The 22,691-nt window shown below is 30.4% G+C and overlaps 1 protein-coding gene across 1 annotated transcript; it reads left to right on the forward strand.

Moving 5' to 3' along the window:
* Positions 1-19,483: 19,483 nt before the first annotated feature.
* On the forward strand, positions 19,484-20,740 carry LOC107872555 (ethylene-response factor C3). Its single transcript, XM_016719209.2, has 2 exons — positions 19,484-20,072; positions 20,342-20,740. The coding sequence occupies exons 1-2, from the start codon at positions 19,650-19,652 to the stop codon at positions 20,354-20,356; spliced, it is 438 nt and encodes a 145-aa protein (XP_016574695.1). The 5' UTR covers positions 19,484-19,649; the 3' UTR covers positions 20,357-20,740.
* The last annotated feature ends 1,951 nt before the right edge of the window (positions 20,741-22,691 follow it).

Genomic DNA, 22,691 nt, shown 5'->3' on the forward strand with positions numbered 1-22,691 from the left:
GCCTAATCTGTTAGACTGATCCCAATGCTTATAATAGGACTTTTCTTCATCACTGCTAGCTTCAGTAAAAACAGTTGGCTTCTCAGAGTAAAGTGCAACATCAAGATCTAAAACCCCAAGATGGAATCTGATCTGGTCACACCAATCTGAAAAGTTAAGTCTGGTAAAAGTCATAACAGAGGCAGAGTGCGAATGAAGGGTAAGTGCTGCAACTAGAACATTCTCATTTGTTAATACTTTGAGTTACGAGTTTAAACACATTATCAAACTCAGAAATAATTTACCTTCTTAAATGGATATTGATGTTCTCCTTTGAGCGAAACATCAAAATACAACTTTAAACATAATGATGCTTAAAAGTATATTTAACACAAATTGATAATATTTAATGCATTAATTAATAATATTTATTATATTTAAATAAATAAATAAAAACTAACGATGCATCTAAATTATCTCTTTAATGTTTATTGGTTATACGAACAAATAATCAACCTTTGGGTGATTCATAAATGTCTTATAATCAAAAGCTTCAATTTACCCTTAATTGTTATATGGTTATAAGCATCAAGATTAATGGGCAATTGATTTTAAGTTAGTCATTATTCTGGAATTAATTTTAATGAAGATTCGACCACTTTGGTGATTAACGAATCTAATTTTCCAAATCACATTAGAAAACAATAAAATTTACTATAAAATACTAAATTATTCCAATAGCAAATAATTGTTTCTGTGAGATGATAATAAATGTGATTATTATTAACATTAACAGTACTAAATTTTAATGATTCATTAAGCCAACAACACTAATAACAATAACAACAAACATTAATATTATTATTAATAATAGGTCAACAACACTAATTGAAATTTCTACTTGCTAAGACCAAATTTAAATGCAATGTTTATGCATTAGTCGTCAAATTGTTATGACAACAAAAGGTTAACGGCAGAGGATACTATCTGAATATTTGCATAATATTAATTAGCCATTCAAAATCCAACTTCAATAAATTCCATTTTTTTTAAATTTTAAGAAATCCTTCAAACATAAGAATTACTACTAGTACGTAATAGTGTATTTCTATGAACAAATCTCTTAGTACATTATGGGACTCATCAATTTCTATGTAATAGTGCATCATTCTGAAATTACAAAAATTATGAACATATAGTAATTTCCTCCTTTTCAATGACAAAATTTTACTCTTTTCGAATTGTACTTAAACAAAAGAAACTATGCTATTTTAAGATTTCTTTTATACCTTGACTAATGGGTACCCACCAAACATAAATAAAATTTACAAGATTTGGAGAAACATTAATTTTAATGAAAAATCACTAGTTCCAAAAACCTGGCTCGGATACCACATGTAAGGATTTAACAGATTGTATAACCTAACCAATCTAATATATAATCTTACCAATAATTCAGAAATGTGAAACTACATGATTTTCACATAAACAATATTACAGTAACTCAGTAATAGAATTACTTACCTGAATTCTCCATATTAGTGGCACAAAAACAGAGGTAATGTTTTTCTCTCTTTGTCTTACGTTTCAGAATAATATTTGATGGAACTTATATTCTTCTTTTGGCAGGGAGAGGAACCCTTTATAATACAGGGAATAGACAGTTATGTTTCACGTTCTATCAACATGATTTGTGGATATAATAATTATTCACTAACAGTAGTTATCCCACTAACCGTCAGTAATTATCCCACTAACAGAGTAGTCAGCAGTTTTAATCTTATTAGGTAACTTTCTCATACAGTTTTAGGATTTAACGTATTCAATTATTATTAAACCAAAAATATATATTAATTATGTGGGTCATAGAAAATTACAGTTTGCCCAAATAAAAGTAGTTTGCCCCTAAATGGGCAAACTATTAAAAAAGATTTATGAAAAATGTAGTTTGCCTATTTTGGGAAAACCCTATAAATATTTTTTTCCTCCACAAATGTTTACAGACGGTGTTAATTATAGTTTACCTATTTTTGGACAAACTATCTGTTTTAATACTAAAAAAAAAAGGATTGTCCGTTTTGACTCCTAGACTTGAAAAAAGTGTTCCTTTTAGCTCCGAACTCTGTTCATCCGTATTTTAAGTAAGAATATTTTCATTCCAATTTCATTTCTACTTTAAACGTTGAATGATTTTAAAATAGTGGTAAATAATACACCTAATTAGCAATCCGAGAAGTATTATCCGTTTTTCCAACATTAGTCTTTTTTGGGCTTATGGAGTAAAAATTTCACTGAATTACTATGCAGTCAGGAATATTTTAGGTCATGCAAGTTTTTGTGCTTTAAGAAAATGGTACCTCATAGCTTTATACGTGTACATTTTTACTATTGGACATATATACCAGTACATGTTACTTTTGACCTTCCAAACTTTTAAGATTTCCTATACACGTGGGCCCACTTTTGCTTCTCACTTCTTAAAGGGGTCGTTTGGTACAGTGAATAAGAATAATGTGTTATGCTTGTGTTAACTATGTAAATTACTATGGCCCACATAATTAATTTATTTGTTGGTTTAATAATTATTGAATAAGTTAAATCCTAAATCTGTATGGAGAAGTTACCTAGTAGGATTAAACTACTGACTAACCTATTAGTAGGATAATTACTGACTCCTAGTAGGATAATTACTGACTGTTAATGGATAATTATTATATCCACTATTCACATTGATGGAACGTGAAAACATAACTGACTATTCCCTATTATAAAAGGGCTCCTCTCTCTGCGAAAAGAAGAATAAGCTCCATCAAAATTATTCTGAATGTAAGGTAGAGAGAGAAACCTTCCACTAATCTCTACCAACAAGGAAAACTAATGGAGAATTCTGGTATGTTCCTGACCGGTTTATTGTTATAGTATTATTGTGAAAATCATATAGTTCTACGTTCCTTAATAATTGATAGGATTTTATATATAAGATTATTTAACTTATATAATTTATTAAATCCTTACATGTGCTATCCGAGTCAGGTTTTCAAAACTAGTGATTTTGCATGAATATTAATGTTTTTCCAAATCTTGTGAACTTATGTCTGTTAGAAATTTCACAATTACGGAATAATGAGTTTTTGAAATAATGGAAAATTCCATATTTTCGAATTGGAACAATGGATGTATGTTGCCATAGGTAAATCAATGGTATGAATATAGTAATTTTATAATATGCATGATGTTAGGCAGTTGTTTAGAATTCTAATAATTAACTATTCTAATGTGGCATTCAACATTCCTATGATTCTGAATGCATATGTACGTTCCCACCTTGACAAAGAATAGTTAAATACTTTAACACTTCTTCTGGTTTATTATTAGTAGCGGCCAAATAATTGATTGCCTGAATTTGTATAATATTAATAACTATTACTCCATTTTCTGGAGGCAAACGATTTGATGGAAAATTCAGTAATGCTGATATTATTATTTTTTTTATTCCATAGTTGTATGGAGAATTCAGGAATATATTGTCTTTTATAATCTTTTATTTTATTTAAGTGGTGCATAAAGTTTAAATATGAAAGCTATGTACGGGACAATTTGGATATTGTCATTTCGGATGTTGTGTCTTTTAACAATAATAATAAAAAAAAAATTCTTTTATTGGAATTATATTTATCAAATTCGTTAATCACCAAAGTGGTTGAATCTTTATAAAATTAATTTCAAAATAAAGGTTAAAGTTTAAATTAATTACCCATTAATCTTGATGCTTATAACTGATCTAACAATTATGGGTAAATTAAAAATTTTGGATATAAGACATTTGTGGATCACCCAAAGGTTGATTGTTTGTTCGTATGACCAATAAATATTAAGGAGATAATTTTGATGTATCGTTAATTTTATTTATTTATCCAAAGATAATAAATATTATTAATTGATGCACTAAATATTATCGATTTATGTTAAATACATTTTTTAAGAATCATTATGTTTAAAGTGTATGTTGATGTTTCGCTCGAAGAAGAACATCAATAAACATTTAAGTAAATTACATCAGAATTTGATAATGTGTTTAAACTCGTAACTTAAAGTATTAACAAATGAGCATGTTCTACTTGCAGCACTTTCCCTTCATTCGCACTCTGCCTCTGTTATGACTTTTAATGGACTCAACTTTTCAGATTGGTACGAACAGATCAAATTTCATCTTGTAGTTTTAGATCTTGATGTTGCACTTTACTCTGAGAAGCCAACAGCTATTACTGAAGCTAGCAGTGATGAAGAAAAATCATATTATAAGCATTGGGATCAGTCTAACAGATTAGGTCTAATGTTCATGCGAATAAATATTGCAGGCAACATTAAGACTACTCTTCCCAAAACTGAAAGTGCAAAAGAACTTCTGAAACTTGTGGAAGAGTCTTTCCAAACTGCTGATAAGTCTCTTGCTAGGACACTAATGGGTGCTTTGACCATCATAAAGTTTGATGGTTCACGTACTATGCATGAATATGTCATTAAAATGACAAACATAGCAGCAAGGCTTAAGTCTTTGGGAATAGAAGTGGAACAGAATTTCTTTATACAGTTCATCATCAACTCATTACCGTCTGAGTATGGTCCTTTCCAAATGAACTACAACACCATAAAAGACAAATGGAACGTGCATGAATTGCATGGTATGTTGGTTCAAGAGGAAACAAGGCTAAAGAATCAAGGAACCCGCTCCATTAATTATGTAAATCATCAATGAGCTGAAAAGAAAGAAAAGAAGCATGGTAAGGGACAACAGAAGCAACTTAATGTTAATGAGTCCTCATCTCAAGTATGTAAGAAAGGAAACAAGAATGGGAAGTGTCATTTCTGTGGAAAATCTAGACACTTTCAGAAATATTGCCTGAAACGTAAGGCATGGTTTGAGAAGAAAGGTAAGCCTTGTGCTTTTACATGTCTCGAATCAAATTTAATTGAAGTTCCTTATAATACTTGGTGGATTGACTCTGGTTGTACTGTTCATGTTTCTAATACTATGCAGATATTCCTTACAATCCAAACCATAAACAAGAATGAAATATTTGTTTACATGGGGAATAGAGTGAAGGCTCTAGTTGAAGCTGTTGGGACTTATCGTCTGATTCTCAATACTGGACATCACTTAGATTTAGTTGAAACTTATTATGTTCCTTCTCTTTCGAGAAATTTAGTTTCTTTGTCTAAGTTGGATAACACTGGATATTTCTTTAATTTTGATAATAGATGTTTTAGTTTGTTTAAACATAATTATCTCATTGGTACTGGTATTCTTTGTAATAATTTATGCAAACTGAATCTTGATAATCTGTTTACCTAAACACTCTTAACTCTGTATCATAATGTTGGAACCAAATGAAGTTTGGTGATTGAACAATCTGCTTACTTATGGCATAAACGTTTAGGTCACATATCTAAAGAAAGGCTGGAAAGATTAGTTAAGAACGAAATTCTTTCAGATTTAGATTTTACTAACCTTAATATTTGTGTAGATTGTATTAAAGGAAAACAAACAAAACACACAAAGAAAGGAGCCACAAGAAGCACACAGCTTCTTGAAATTATACACACTGATATATGTGGTATTTTTGATATCACATCTTTCAATAAAGAAAAATATTGTAATACCCGCAAAGTTCTCTTCTAGTCTGAGCCTTAGAGCATATCCAGCAAAGTGGAAAATCTGAGTTTAAAAGTTTCAGAAGTATCTTCCCAAGTATGAAATACTTTTAATCATGTTTAATTTCCCTAATTTATACTTTTAGTCATGTAGAGCATTGAACAATTTTTCTATTGATACCAATTTCATCAAAATCCGACATCGGACGAAGAAGTTATGGCTGTTGTACTGAGCGTTGTCGGAATCGCAGGTTTGATGGTCGATCTGACGGACCGCCAAGTCCTTAGTGGACTTTCAAGTGTCCCGTCAGACCAAGGCAGTGGCTTCCTCTTTTGGTCATCATGTGACGGCCAAAGTGATGGACTGTCAGAAAGTTAACGGACCATCAAGGGGCACGTTAGATCGAGGCCAAAATATCTCACTCCTAGACCCTGAGTGACAGACGATCTGGTGGACCGTCAGATTTCTGATGGACCGTTACTTCAACCGTTACTCTGAGGCAGAATATCCCAATTTTGGCACTTGAGTGTCGGACGACTTGGTGGACCGTCAGTCCTTCTGACGGACCGTCAGGTCGACGTCACAGACCCTTGATCGGAATTTTCTAGACAAATTTTAAAGTGGCATTTTGGTCTTTTCCACATCCTCCCCTAGTTCTATAAATACCGGGCCAAGGGCCTTCAACTTTATTTTTCTTCTTTCTTCTACCCATAAAATTAGGGTTTTCAAAAATCAAAATACTCTCTTCTTCTTTCATAAAAATTCAAGAGGGATCAAGAAGGATCTAAAGAAATCAAAAACTCCTTTCAAGAGCCTTCAAGAAAAGAAATTCCCAGGTATGTAGATGTTGATTCTTGGGTCCCTTTTATCCAAAAAGATCAAGTACCCCTTGTTAAACTTAAGGATTTTATGTTTTGTGATATTCCATGATTTGTATGAGTTGAAGTTGATGTTACTTGTGTTGTTGAGTTTGGATTCATGATTGTTTCCAAGATTTATGGTTTTTGACCCTAGTATGTGGAATTTATGTGATGTTGTGATGAGCCCTTTTGAAGTTGGTGTCTATGTGAGGTGTTCATAACATTAGGGTGTAGAGATGATTGAATAAGCGGAGTATGCACCCCATAGGTTGAATAAAAGGTTGAGGTGAAGCATAGAGGGGCATTGTAGTATGTTAAAGGGGAAACCCAAAGTTGTGGGCTAGTCCATGCACACCTAGTGTTTGATAGAATGCCTTAGTGAGCGAAATGAGCCATAATAATAATATAGAACCCCCGAGTAGGTGTAGAACCGAACATGTCATGTGGTCTTTCGGGGTCACAAGCACCGTGTGACATCTCAGGATGGGATCTCGGGGCATCACAGATATTTTTACTTTTATTGATGACTTTTCACGTTATGGATATATCTATTTATTGAATGAAAAATTTCAAGCGATTAATGCCTTAAAGGTATTTATTACTGAGGTTGAAAGACAATTAGATAGAAAGGTGAAAATAATCAGGTCTATAGAGGTGGTGAATATTATGGAAGATATGATGAAAGTGGATAACACCCAGGTCCATTTGCTAAATTCCTCAAAAAACGTGACATATGTGCTCAATACACAATGCCTGGCACACCACAACAAAATGGTATGGCAGAAAGGCGTAATCATACATTAATAGATATGGTTAGGAGTATGTTAAGTAATTCATCTTTACCTCCTTCGTTATGGATGTATGCTTTAAGGACTGTCGTTTACTTGCTAAATAGGGTTCCTAGTAAAGCAGTTCCAAAGACACCATTGGAACTGTGGACTGGTAGGAAACCTAGTTTGAGGCACCTGCATGTTTGGGGTTACCCGACAGAAGTTAGAGTATACAATCCACAAGAAAAGAAATTGGATTCAAGAACAATCAGTGATTTCTTCATTAGTTATCCAAAAAAATCAAAAGGATATAGATTTTACTGTCCTAATCATAGTACGAGAATAGTTGAAACTAAAAATGCTAGATTCATTGAGAATGATGAAGTTAATGGGAGTGAAGAACTACGTAATGTGAAAATTAAAGAAGTTAGGGTACGAAGTCCTCTATTTTGTACTTTTTTTGAATTTGTTGTTCCTGAAGTTGTTACACAACAAAATAATCAACAAGAACAACAAATTAATGCTCCTACTAATGAAGCCATAATTGATGAACCTATAGTAGATGAACCACAAGAAGTAGCATCAAGAAGATCTCAAAGACAAAGAAGATTTGTTATTTCTAATGATTATTTGGTATATCTACATAAGTCAGAAACTGACTTGGGAATTGATGATGATCCAGTCTCATTTTCACAAGTTATTGAAAGCAACAATTCTGATAAATGGATAAATGCTATAAAAAATGAGTTAAAATCTATGAAACAGAATGAAGCTTGGGACCTTGTAGAATTACCCGAAGGTTGCAAAAGAGTTGGATGTAAATGGGTCTTTAAGACCAAATGCAACTCAACTGGCAACATCGAACGTCACAAGGCCAGACTTATTGCTAAAGGTTTCACTCAAAAGGATGGCATTGTCTACAAAGAGACATTTTTACCTGTCTCTAGAAAAGATTCACTCAGAATTATAATGGCCTTGGTAGCTCATTATGACTTAGAGCTACATCAAATGGATGTGAAAACAGCCTTTCTGAATGAAAATTTAGATAAAGAAGTTTATATGAATTAATCTGAGGGGTTGTCTATTAAAGAAAAGGAACACATGATTTGTAAAATTAAGAAGTCAATATACGGACTTAAACAAGCTTCCCGACAATGGTATCTTAAGTTTAATGAAATGATTGTCACCTTTGAATTTAAAGAAAACACTATTGATCGGTGTATATATCTAAAGGTCAGTGGGAGTAAATTTATTGTGTTAGTCTTGTATGTTGATGACATCTTGCTTGCTACTAATGATCTTGGTTTGTTGCATGATACCAAGAAATATCTCTCTAATAACTGTGAAATAAAAAATATGGGTGAGGCATCCTATGTGATTGGAATAGAAATATTTCGAGATAGATCACAAGAATTGTTGGGATTGTCTCGGAAAATCTATATTAATAAAGTATTAGAGAGATTTAGAATGGAAAAATGCTCATCAAGTTCCGTTCTAATTCAAAAAGGAGATAAGTTTAGTCCCAATTAATGTCCAAAGAATGACTTGGAACGAAAGCAAATGAAAGATATCCCTTATGCATCAATAGTTGGGAGTCTTATGTTTGCCCAAACATGTACAAGACCATACATCAGTTTTGGTATTGGAATGCTGGGTCGATATCAAAGTAATCCAGGAATGGATCACTGGAAGGCTGCAAAGAAAGTGTTGCGATACTTACAAGGAACGAATTTTATTTCAGGACTTGGACTAGTCGACAATATAGCCAGGCCGCTAAAAATTTATTGTGATAATACCACCGCAGTTTTCTTCTCTAAAAACGATAAGTATTCAAAAGGTGCTAAGCATATGGAATTGAAATACTTTTCAGTTAAAGAAGAAGTCCAGAAACATAAAGTGTCAATTGAACATATTAGCGCCAAGATTATGATTGTTGATCCTTTGACGAAAGGATTACCGCCCAAAATATTTGTTGAAATGTTGAAAGAATGGGTCTTATTGATAGCAATGAATGATTTTTATGTAAAGACTTTATTCTTTTTATGTAATTGACACTTTGAGCTCAAATTATATATATTTCTGTTGTTACCTGTTTTCTCTTGTATACATAATATTGTGAATAATGATGACAGGTTCTGACTTAGATAAAGTATTCTAAGTATTATCGTTGGACCCATTATATATTTGAAAGGTTATGTTAGGTAATAGACTAATATTGTAGTACATGGAAGGAACTATGTAAATAAAGTGATGTACAACCGCCATGACTCATTTTAGTTGGTTTATTTAACGATGATAAATGATGTTGAATTTAACGTTAATAGTGCACATGATTGACGTACATATTAAACCATTAAATTAACATTGTGTGTGTCAAGTGGGAGAATGTAAATTACTATGGTCCACATAATTAATTTATTTGTTGGTTTAATAATTATTGAATAAGTTAAATCCTAAATCTGTATGGGGAAGTTATTTAGTAGGATTAAACTACTGACTACTCTATTAGTAGGATAATTACTGACTCCTAGTAGGATAATTACTGACTGTTAGTGGATAATTATTATATCCACTATTCACGTTGATGGAACGTGAAAACATAAATGACTATTCCCTATTATAAAAGGGGTCCTCTCTCTGCCAAAAGAAGAATAAACTCCATCAAAATTATTCTGAAAGTAAGATAAAGAGAGAGAAACAATTCAGTGCTTCCGTTAATCTCTGCCAACAAGGAAAACTAATGGAGAATTTTGGTATGTTCCTGACCAGCTTATTGTTATAGTATTATTGTGAAAATCATATAGTCTATGTTACTTAATAATTGATAGGATTTTATAAATAAGATTATTTAAGTTATATAATCTATTAAATCCTGACAAGTTATGCTTGCATTAGTTGTGCTTGTGTTTTTCTTATGCAGTATTTGATTTGGTGTATTAAAAATAACATAAATTAAATAGTTTCTAAAAGAATTTTTTTTTGACAAAAATATCCTCCAAATACATGTTGGAAAGGATGTGGAAAATTTTTTGAGAGATAATAGTGTCTTTAATTATGTTAATGCATGAATTGGATCCATTGCATTGCTAATACCATGGATTTGAGGTATTAGTAATACACATTTCAATACACAATAGAATGTAATACATAAAGTGAAAAAGTATATCAAATAAGGTATTAATAATACACATTAAATTAATACATGCATTAACTTCCCAATACACTCTACCAAACGACTCCCTAAGCCTTTTTGATTTATTTGCATTGGGTTTTACTTGTGGGGGGTGGGGGGGCGGGGGAGGTTACCCATTTTTAGAAACGTCAATTCGATTTTTCGTTGGATACAATTTTGGTGTATAATTCATTTTATTTGTTGGTTTTATTATTTGGATACTTTAAAATGTTAATTACTTCATTACTAATATTTAATCTACAAAATGTAGTAAAGATAAAATTAGAGATTCAAAAAGTGTTATTAATTTATTTATCTAATTTTTTTTAACTTATCATATATTTGAAATTAGGTAAAAAGTACGATAAATAAAAATTATTAAAAACTTAAAATATTTAAAAATATAAAAAGAAATTGATCGACTCTCGAATTTGTATGAACGCTACATAAATTAGGATAAAGAAAGTGACATATATTAGTTCAAAATGTCCTAAAAAATACAATAAATCACAATGATTAACAATTTAAAATAATTAAAATGATATAAAAATATTTGATTAACTCTATACATTCCAGTTGTGCTGTATAAATTAAAATAGAATGAGTAACATACATTGGGCTCATACTGATACAAACTTCAGTGTCTAGAATAAAATATTTGATTAGATTATGTATATATTTTCGCTTGAAGCTAAAGCAAAATAAATGAATGAATGAATTTTGTCTATTTGAATCTTTTGAAATTATCTTTTTTTCTAAGAAACAAACAAGAGCTGCATATCTAAAATTATTCTGAAGTAAATAGATTCTCAAATTCGTGTGTACCATAGGCCAATATAACTTAAATAGCAATTTTAAAATTAGATACATGTACACTTCAGATGCTTATTCATAAGCGCGATTAATTTAAATTCACTCATAACACTCCGTATTTAAAGGTAAAAGATTTTAATGAAAAAAGGACTCAATATATTCTTGAACATTACGATTTTGAGTTGATATGTTTCTTATTAAAAGATGGCTCATATATATCCTTACTGATACACAAATGACTTAAATATATCTTTTTAGCTGGGAAGCGGAAAAAATAATTTGTAATTTATTTTTAATAAATCATCTTACAAAGTTTAAGTATATCTAATTTTTTTTTCAAATATGAAACTTTCAATCTTCCACAAACTTATATAATTTTAATGTAGTGTTTATTCTAGGTGGGGTATCCGCCGACGGAAAACGACAAAATCCCAGATGTGAGGCCCCTACAATATATTTCCTTCTAACAATTTATTTTTTTTGCTTACTTTTGATTGATAGTGAAGGCCACCAACAGCAGTAGTGGCGCAGCGGAAAGAAATTGCTCCAACCTATCCAAAGATCGAAGATTTGATTTTAGATATGGACAAATACTCTATTGAGAATTTTTTTCTTCAAATAAAATCCAACATGACATGAATTTAGATATAATTAAATTTTTAAAAAATAGATATCGAACACCGGGTGATTTAAAAAAAAAAAAAATAGTGAAGGTCGAAGGGCACAACAAACTACTACTAATTAAAATGTCAGAAGTCATAACAGAACTAGAAATATATGACACTTGACTTACGATTATTTATTAATTAGTCAACATAATCGTGGTTCGCGCGATCACAAGGGAGACAGTATAATTTTATATTGTTGATTCTTAGATTTATTTTGTTTAAATTAAAACATAATAAAGATTATTTTTCTCTACTAACTCATAATGCACTTGACTAAATTTTCGGTAAGATCATGTGATAAAATAATTAAATAAAAAGAAATTAATTAATTTCGTTGAAATCATTGAAAGAAAATAATTATCATTTTTTTTTGTTTTTCATTTAATTTTCTGTGCTCATATTAGCACCTTATTAAATTTGTATTCATGTTGGAACAATTTACATTAGGATGTTAAGTGTTTCCTAACAAATGATTTCATACCTACGGCTTAAATGTGAAACATTTAATTAAGGAAGAAAGAGTATTTACCATTTCACATATTCTTATAAATTACTTTCCATCAATTCTATAACTTATTTCTCGCAACATTTATTGTTAAGTACCATCGAAACAATAAAATTGAGGTAATTATATATATATGTGTGTGTGTGCGTGCGCGAGAGTGCATGAGTAAAAGCATTAACCAAAATTCACGAAAATTATATATATATATATATATATATATATATATATATATATATATATATATTTCTATAACTTAATCAAAACTAAAAAAGGATTTGCTTAAATGTTCAAAGTAACATCATTAAATACCAAAAACGTTTTACATATTTGGCTTACAAAAATTGTTATAATTTCCTCTTGGCATATTTAGTCATAGCCTTCATGATACCAGAAAATTTCTTGGCTCTATTCTTCCTCTCCTTCATCTGCTTTCTGAACTTCTAAAAAATATGAAATCAATACATAAGTTTTTAAGCTCTCGTACAAATCAATTCCCACAAACCAATCACCATTGAAGAACTTTGATTGTCAAGTCAAACTATACTAGAACAAATATAACTAATACTACTATTTGAACATAACAGTACATCAAATATAATTCATTTCTACAGCAAAGGAATAAGTCTCATGAGGCAATATTTATGATTTTATATAGACAAAATTGAAGGAATACCATGAGGTGTCTTAAATTTCTAAATTAATTATCAGAGGTTATGAATACAAAAAGCATGAGAGTTGTGAAACTCGATTATACTTTCATAACTTTCTCCTTTTCTAGGGATTAATCCATAAAATAATGATGGATTAGCTTTACATACGTTAACCATCCGCATTCAATTCCTACATTAGAAGATATATAATGATGTGAAATAAGTACCACTAAATAAAGTAATTAGTGTAACTATTTCTTGGGGATTTTAATAAGGAATATGAAAGATTTCAATTACTGCACATAGTTCAGTTGCTACTACTTGAACTTTATTGCAAAGGATGAACTTTTTAAATTCATTTAATTAATAGATTATGTAGATTAAATGAAAGAAAAAAATTCAAATAAAGGAGAAAAAAGATAAATATGATTGAAGGTTATAAAAAGGTGCCACATCACCTTATCTATAACATTCTTTTATATTATATATAGATTTACTTCGATTTTTCTATAGGAGCATTTAATTATTATAGGACATAAAACTATCGTAAAATTATTTTTGTACCAATAATATCAGTATTTTCATAGTTTTTTGTACCAGTAATATTAGTATTTTCGTAGTTTTGGGTCTTTTGATTTCGATCACTACACATTAATTAATGTGTTTTGATTATCATATTATTTTATTGTGATTACTATTTTTTTCTCTATATGATTTAGAAGTTTCCTCGCAATGTCTTGATTATTTTTGTTTTTTTCTTTTTAAATATACTTTGATATTCATTATTTGAGCTCAATGTATTTTGAAAATATCTTTCTGCCTCTACAAACTAGGAATAAATTTGCATACATTTTATCTTTCTCATACCCTATTTTTAGAGTACATCGAATATACACTACTGGAAATTACCTCTATGGTAACGGTTACAAAACCGTTGCAGTAGAAAATAAAAGCGTAGCCATAGCTCTACCACAACGGTTCAGCAAGCATCCTATATGTGGGCGTTGCGATAGGTCTATGGCAACGGTTTATGCGACGATTGGCTGAAACCGTCGTCATAGGTAAAGCTATAGCAATGGTTATTTTTTGACTTATTGGGACACCTCTTTTCATCTATTATAACCGTTACTAACCATTGTAATAGATTCTATTGCAACGACATTAAACCGTTGCAATAACATCTATTGCGACGGGTTTGTTATTCTGTTGCAACGCTTTTTGAGTACCTATTACAACTATTTCATTAAACTATTACAACAATTTTATTGATCTTTTGTGATGATTTTTGACTACCTATTGCAACGGTTTATTGATCTATTGCAATGATTGTTGCCACATGTTAATAAATTGAAACGATTTATATAAACAGTCACTCGTATTAATGTAATTTATTTTATTTACGTACATAATAAATTATAACACAACATATACACATCACAAAACAAAATCATTCATTAATAATCTCATAATCGAAAATTGCACTACTATTAGAGATTTTAATGTGTAATTGCACAATAGACAAAAGCAATTTCATGAGCAGGACCTCCTCCAACTCATTTTGGTTTCAGAACATACAATCCAGGCCTCTCAATTGCATCCATGACAGTGTTGGATTCATCCAAGCTCTAGAACCCTGCAAAGCATTTCTGTAGTTTGGCAATGTCATCCTCGTTGCTCATATACAAGGACAGAAGTTTAACAAATCACAGAAAAAGAGTATTAGAAGAATTTAATTTCTCAATGACTGCATAGTTGTATTCATAACACTTAACTTACAAATTATACAAAACATTCTACTTCAAACTGTCTGGGTGTTTATATGTTGTTACATTAGACATTTATCTTTTATTTTCTTTTTGCTTCATAGTGATAAAGAACAACAAAATCGCAATATTCATCACAATAAGTTTATAACATGCTAAATGCATTAAGTTTTGCCTTTCCACAACCCCGTTATAGAGAGGAAAAGGGCATATCCTAAACAATTATCCAGTCTCAAATTTATGCTCCTGATATAGACAACTTTTGAGCTTCTCAAGACGCTAAGCTTACTGATTACTAGAGCACATGAGACGCAACTTGAGTTAAGCTTTTACCTTTCAAGTATATAGGGCTTCGCAAGCTCTTGCTGAATCTTCTTGGTGATAGCTAAATGATAGAAAATTGAAGGGCACTTGACTGCACGTGACTGCTCTATCAGTAGCCTAGCTTTCCACTCCAACAATAAAGTGCATAAAACAGATCAAGCAAAGATGATAGGTGACTGGGAAGTGTATACCTAATTGGATAACTGGAGATCCAACGAAATACAATAGTAAATGGACGATCTCTCTATTTGGGCCACTTTCATAATCTCAAATTTCAACAGTAACTATGAATCAACTCTGCCTCTGATTGAGAAATGGAGTTACGATTGAGAAATTAGAGCTCTGATTTAGAGCTCCGATTTGGAGTTACGTTTCTCAATCATAATTGGAGGAATTTTGCTACAGAAATCCGATTTGCTACAAATTGGAGATACAATTTGGAGTGTGGAGATTTTCGATTTGCTACAGAAAGGGAGAGTTTGATATTTTCCAATTTACTACAGAAAGAGGGATTTTGATATTTTGTATTGAGAAATGTTTTCTTGGGCGGACTTACTGGAAATATTGTGGAGGAAAATTAAAAACAGATGCATAGATAATTTTTTCCCATTAAGTATTGTCATAGATATACCTATTACAACGGTTAATTCTCATTAGCAATGATCATAGTGCTAATACAATGATTGTTTTTTATAATAATTGAAAGCGTTGCTATAGATATTCTATAGCGACACTTTTACAACCGTCACAAAAAAGTTCATTTCCATAGATTCAATTTTTGGTAATGATATTATTATATTAATATGATGCTATTGTAAAAATACCCATTCGAACAAAAATAAACTGTTTCAACCTTAATATTAAGGGCCCGTTTGGTTATGGATATTTTTTTCTTTTTTCAAAATTTTTTTTTGGAGTTGGAAATTATGATGTTTGGTCATGAAACTTTGAAAAACAATTTCGAAATAAAATTTCAAAAATGGAAAACAACTTTTTGTTGTTTTTCCTTTTTTCCACTTCCAATTTCAACATCCATCATTATTACATATAACTCAATCTTTAAATTTTACCACAGACCCCTCTTATTAACCAAATTTCGTAATTTTTTTAAAAAGATCAAATTCAATAAAATGATTAATTTATGTAAAAATAATTAAGAATTTTCATCAATAAATTTAAGAATATATAAAATATATTTATATCTGTCAATCATATTTATCAAAATATATTTTTCTCTATTTAATCGATTATGGTTAGATAAACTTATTTAGCTCGTACTTGTAATATTTTTATTCAAATTTTAGAAAAATAACAATCATAATAAATAGTTTATTGTTAATTATTTTATCAATTGAAGACATATAAATTATTTTCTCAACATTTGGTTTGTATGTTAGTAGGTAAATTAGTAGTTGAGTGATTTTGATAATTTTTAAAAGTTAAGGGCATAAAATTATATTTAAAAAGATTTTTCAAAAGCCTAAAAAAAAATAAAATTCAAAAAGACATGGTCAAACACAACTTCAACTCCAACTTCATCTTCAACTCTAATTCCAACTCCGGAAAAAAGTAACTTGGTCAAATGGCTACTAAATATTCTATAAGGTATAATTGACGAACGATAGAGTCACAACTTCATTAAAATGTTAGTTTCTTTTCTTCTAATCATCTACAGTATTTGGATCTTAAGCACAATATTTAACTGTTTTAGAATTTTTAAATAATACTAGTTTAGGTATACGCGTCTTGCACATGTACCTCACTTTAATGAATTCAAACATTGCATTAAATAAAATATTTATTTAAATAATAAATATGAATAATATAATAATTAAATTTAATATTTTTTGAGTATGTAAAGATGGAAAATTTATTTATTAAATATAATCTTTACCAAAAAAATTTTAAAAGTCGATCGACATTCATTAACATCTGTAAATTGCTACAAAATAATACAATGATAGAGACATCAAAATAATACAATTAAATCTAATCTTTACACACAATTTTTTTTAAAGTCGTCCGACACTCATCTACCACCTGTAAACAATAACAAAATAATACGATAATAGAGATATCAAAATAATACAACTAAACCTAACCTTTACATAAAAAAATTCCTCAAAGCCAACCAACATTTATCTATCACCTGTAAACTGCAACAAAGTAATACGATAAAAGTAATATCAAAACAATACAATTAAACTTAAATTTTACACACAAAAAATTTTCAAAGCCGATCGAGATTCATCTACGAACTGTAAACTACCACAAAATAACAAACTAATAAAGATATTACGATAATACAATTAAACTTAACCTTTACCTAAAAAAAATTTCAAAGTGAACCCACATTCATCTAGCATGTGTAAATTAAAATAAAACAATATGGTAATAAAATATCAAAATAATATAATTAAACCTAATCTTTACACAAGAAAATCTTTAAAGCCAACCGAAATTCATCTACGACCTGTAAACTATAAAAAAAATATAATAGTGATCATAAAACATCGATTTTGATCCAACTAATTCTTGCCTGAGCGAAAATTTTGACCCTAACGAATGATTTTGAATGAAAACAAAGAAGATATATATATATATATATATATATATATATATACCACACATGTTGAATTCTATTATGCTAAAAAAAATAATGAAGAAGTTGAGGGTTAGAAATTCAAGCATCCACATATGTAGACATACAATCGAATCAAATTAGATGAGCATCAATCATATTCGCATCCACATATGTAGACATACAATCGAATCAAATTAGATGAGCATCAATCATATTCTCTCAATAGGCAAATTGGTTTTTAACGTACATCTCAATATTTATAGAAATATTTCCTTAATAGAGTCCTATTTTTAGAAGTATTTTTCTAATTGAATAGTAGAAAGAAAAATATTAATTAATTCTCTTACCATATATTTTAGGAGTCCTATATATTTTAGGAAGCCTAATAGAAAGGAAAAAATATTAATTAATTTTTCTACAATATATTTTAGAAGTCTCATATATTTTAGAAAGTCTAGTTAATATAATAAAAATAATTAAATAGTAATAAATTAAAAAAATAGTGAAAAAATAGTTTTGTCTAAAGAAGAGTCTTTTAATGGAGGGTAAAAAGTTCAAATCGCTTTTCTAAGGCCTTCACACTTTTAATAAATTATAGATTATAGATATGAATTTTCATATCCAAACTCAACATACACAATAGACAAGTATAATATAAAAGTTCAACGACTTTACTGCTCCAAAAGCTAGCGAATAAGTTTTAAATTAAATTTTTATTTTTTAAATTAAATAACTCTAGAGCCTCTTCATAAGGTGTTTTTGGGCCACAAAATTTATTAAACCGATCATTATTAAGCTTCTTAAATTAATTTCTTCAATATTTTAAAAAAAATTGTTTAGACCCTTTATTAAACGTGGAGAGAAGGGCAAGAGAAGGGTCACTTCATGTAATGGCAAAGTCACCACTCTTATTTTGGATAGACAAACAAGATAAAATAATGTATCAACTTCCAATATAAAGATTAATTATTACGATAAGACAATTTCAAACACATAATAATCCCATAATTAATAGGGTTATGTAGAGAAATTCTATTTTATTGATTTTCCTTTTTTTTTTTTTGTAGAATTTATTTAATTAATGTTCTTATAAGAAGAAGGATCGTATAGTAATATTATTGTTATGTTAAACTTTGCATTTCTTTTTATTGTTCTTTTTTGCCTAAAAGGTTAAAATACTTATCTTTAAATTAAGATAATTAACATCAAATCATCAATTCTATGCTATGCCTCAGGTTCTTATGAAGTGCTATCCGTATGCAACTTGAGAATTTTGTGGAAGCGTCATCTCGTGAAATGGGTCTTGCAATGTGTGAATTCATATTTAGTTAGATCTAATACAAGTATCACATAATAAATGGAAAACAAAAAAAAATAATGAAAGTATGGTTTAGATTAGAAAACATTTCATAAAATTTTGACTTTCATATATGATATCGATCATATAAAAGTATTTTTCATACTATATTATATTATTTTCAATTTCATTTTTAAAAACGTTCTACTGTTGATCTACTGAAAAAGATGTAAGCATCGAGCGCAAATATATTTTTTCTCCAAGCAAATCTTTTTCATGATCCTGCTTGTGGACAACATACCCCTAAAGCATTTCAAATCTAATTGTACTTTTTGCCAATTTGTAACACAACTTGCTCTCTTGTTTAATCCAATAATTGCCTCTTCCATTATTACATAATTTTCTTCTTAAATTAATTAAGTTTTGAAAATGTACCCTTCCCCTTTTGGGTGGTAACTAATCATTGAACGCGCGCGCACATATATATATATATATATATAGCTTTTTCACTCATATTCTTTAATACATACATTGTCTATTTCTCAACAAGAAATAGATCAAAGGGAAAAGTGAATTTGAAGATAAAAGACGAGAAACAAACTTCAAATTCCATGGAATCATCAATATCACTCGAAGATACTCTTTCCTCGAGTGATATTTCTTCAAAGGAAAATGACTTCTACTTAGAACGACCTCAGAACGAGGCGAAACACTATATAGGTGTTAGAGCAAGGCCATGGGGAAAATTCGCAGCTGAAATTAGGGATTCCACTAGGAATGGAATTAGGGTTTGGCTAGGAACGTTCAACAGCGCGGAAGAAGCTGCTATGGCTTATGATCAAGTTGCTTTGTCGATGAGAGGTCCATCTACATGCCTAAATTTCCCAGTTGAAAGAGTTAGCAAAATGTTACAAGAAACACAAAATTGCAATTTCTTCAAGAATGGATTGTCACCAGCAGCAGCCTTAAAGGAGAAACACAAAAAGAGAAGTAGTAGTAATATTTCAAGAAAAAAGGGGAAAAGGAAACAAAAGGTAAATAATGAGGAAGAAAATAACAATATTGTATTTATATTTGAAGATTTGGGAAGTGATCTATTGGACGAACTCTTGTCTGGGTATTCTAGTTCAAATTAGAATACTTAATTTTCATTTTGTATGTTTATCCACTTAGTTTTTCAATATCTAATTTCCTCCATGTTCATGTTTTTTTTTTCTTTTTCAATTTCTGCATATATGTCCCTTTATTCAGTAATTAAAATGTGTTTATGTATGTTGCTTATACTTTCTAAAAATACTGTTAGGTGTGCTGGAGCTGAAATGCAAGATGTAATAAGTGAAGACAGAAGAGATGTCCTCCTAAACTATACACCTTTTTAGAATTTCATGCGGATGATATTATTTTTGGAGGATCGAGCAAAATAGAACAACATGGTTGAAGGTTCTAAGATTAATTTCCTAAAATAGAACTTGATAATGACTCCCTCCGTCCATAGATCTTCACTTGTCTAGTAAACTAAAATAATTGTCTAATTTTACCTATATCATTTAAAAAATTAAGAGATAATTTATGATTCATGTATATATTTTTACCCTTGTAATTAACTAGAGTCATTAGTCAATAATGCAACAACAACATATCCAGTGTATTCTCACAATGTAGGGTTTGGGGAGGGTAAAGTGTACGCAGTCTATGTATACCACTATCTCAAATGAAGTAGAGAAACTATTTCTGGTAGACTCTCGGCTCAGGACAGATAACAGTATAATATACAAAAAAACATAAAAGCACGCAACTGAATGAGATAACACACTGCTAGATAATAAAAGAAACAAGATGTTGTGTTCAAGTTAAAAGTGTAAATGGAAAAAGGAGAAAATTAGTGTAGGAAAAAATGAGATCACACTTAAAAAGGAAAGTGTACTAAAAAATAAGGAAAGTCTACTAATTCTCCCACATTGGTGGGAGAAAGAAACTTTCATGTGCTCTTATTAAGAAACACATCTCCACATGGATAGTGAGGCAAGAACAAAGAGTTGCCTCGCGTCGTCGTTGTCATCGTCGCTCACTCGGCTTCGGCTTTAAATGATCAACCGCTGAGATTAATTTTTTGGACAAAGAGGTTCCTCTCTGCTGTTTTTGGTAGACTCTCGGATCAGGATAGATGACAGTATAACAAATCAAAAAACATAAAAGCACACAACTGAATGAGATAACACACTGCAAGATTATAAAAGAAACAAGTTGTTGGGTTCAAGTTAAAAGTGTGAATGGAAAATAGAGGGAATTAGTGGAGGGAAAAATGAGATCACACTTAAAAAGGAAAGTGTACTAAAATAAGGAAACTTTCATGTGTTCTTATTAAGAAACACATCTCCACATGGATAATGAGGCAAGAACAAAGAGGTGTCTACTAATTCTCCCACATTGGTGGGAGAAAGAAACTTTCATGTGTTCTTATTAAGAAATACATCTCCACATGAATAGTGAGGCAAGAACAAAGAGATGCCTCACGCCGTCATCGCTCGCTTGCTCGGCTCAACTTCGGCTCTGGCGTTGGATCAGATTTGTATTTGGATCGACTTTGAATTAGGATTCGGATCAGATTTGAATTTGGATTTATCAAATAATCGATGGCATTAATTTTTTGGACAAAATTTATTTGACACTTGGGAAAAATCCAGTCCGAAAATCCAAGAAAAAATGCAATAATTTTTTCCACTATTTACGTGCACGTAGAAGCATACAAAAATGCTAAAAGTTACTTGAAAAGGACACAACTTTTCGATTAAAAGACACACTATTTTAAAAAGAGGCATTACTGTTTGGATGGTTGTGACTGTTCGGAAAAGACACACTATTTCGAATGGACAGACATGACTATTTAGAAAAGATACACCTTTCCGATGGACCATTGCCTTTTTTTCGAAGGGGCACTTCATGGCTATATAAACCTGCATTTTTTCATAGTCTTAGTATGAAAATTTTTCTGCATTACAAACACTTCTTGTCTTCTAAAAACTATGTGTCATCATCTCTCGTTGAGTGAGTTTGGAGAATCCAATAGTTTGAGGTACCGCTACTGTCGGATTGTAAGCCATTTTATCCTGGAAGAAAAATTTCGCAACCTCGGGTAATTGAGGGGAATTATTTCCTTAAGGATACTCCATGAATTCGGAGGACTTGACTTTACTTTTGTTTCATCTTATTTCTTAAGTATAACACACTTCTTTGATAGTTCATATTGAACTTGTGTTGAAGGTGTTGAAAAAACTTCTAAGTGTTCTTGAAAAGTCTTGAACTTGAGTTGAAGTTTAGTGTATAAACATATAGATTTTGTGTACCCGAATCAACAATCTTAAGGAAATAACACGTAATTTGTATTGTTTGGTTTCTGGAGATTAAAGCTTTACACTTTCTACTCCGTTTGAACGTAACAAGTGATTTGAAGACATAAAAACTTCTTCACAAGTTAAATATCATTCGGTTAACGATTGAAAGTCATTAAAACTTCATCGTTAAACTAGAAAAAATGGGTGTTTAAAGTCGCTACAACCTTATAAGTAGTATTTCGATATACTAAAGTTGACTGTCTTTTTGTGGCAGAAAAATGACTACAGACAGTCATGTCAATGATGCTGGGACGAGTGTGG

Source organism: Capsicum annuum, chromosome 5 (assembly GCF_002878395.1).
Source record: "Capsicum annuum cultivar UCD-10X-F1 chromosome 5, UCD10Xv1.1, whole genome shotgun sequence".
NCBI lineage: Eukaryota > Viridiplantae > Streptophyta > Magnoliopsida > Solanales > Solanaceae > Capsicum > Capsicum annuum.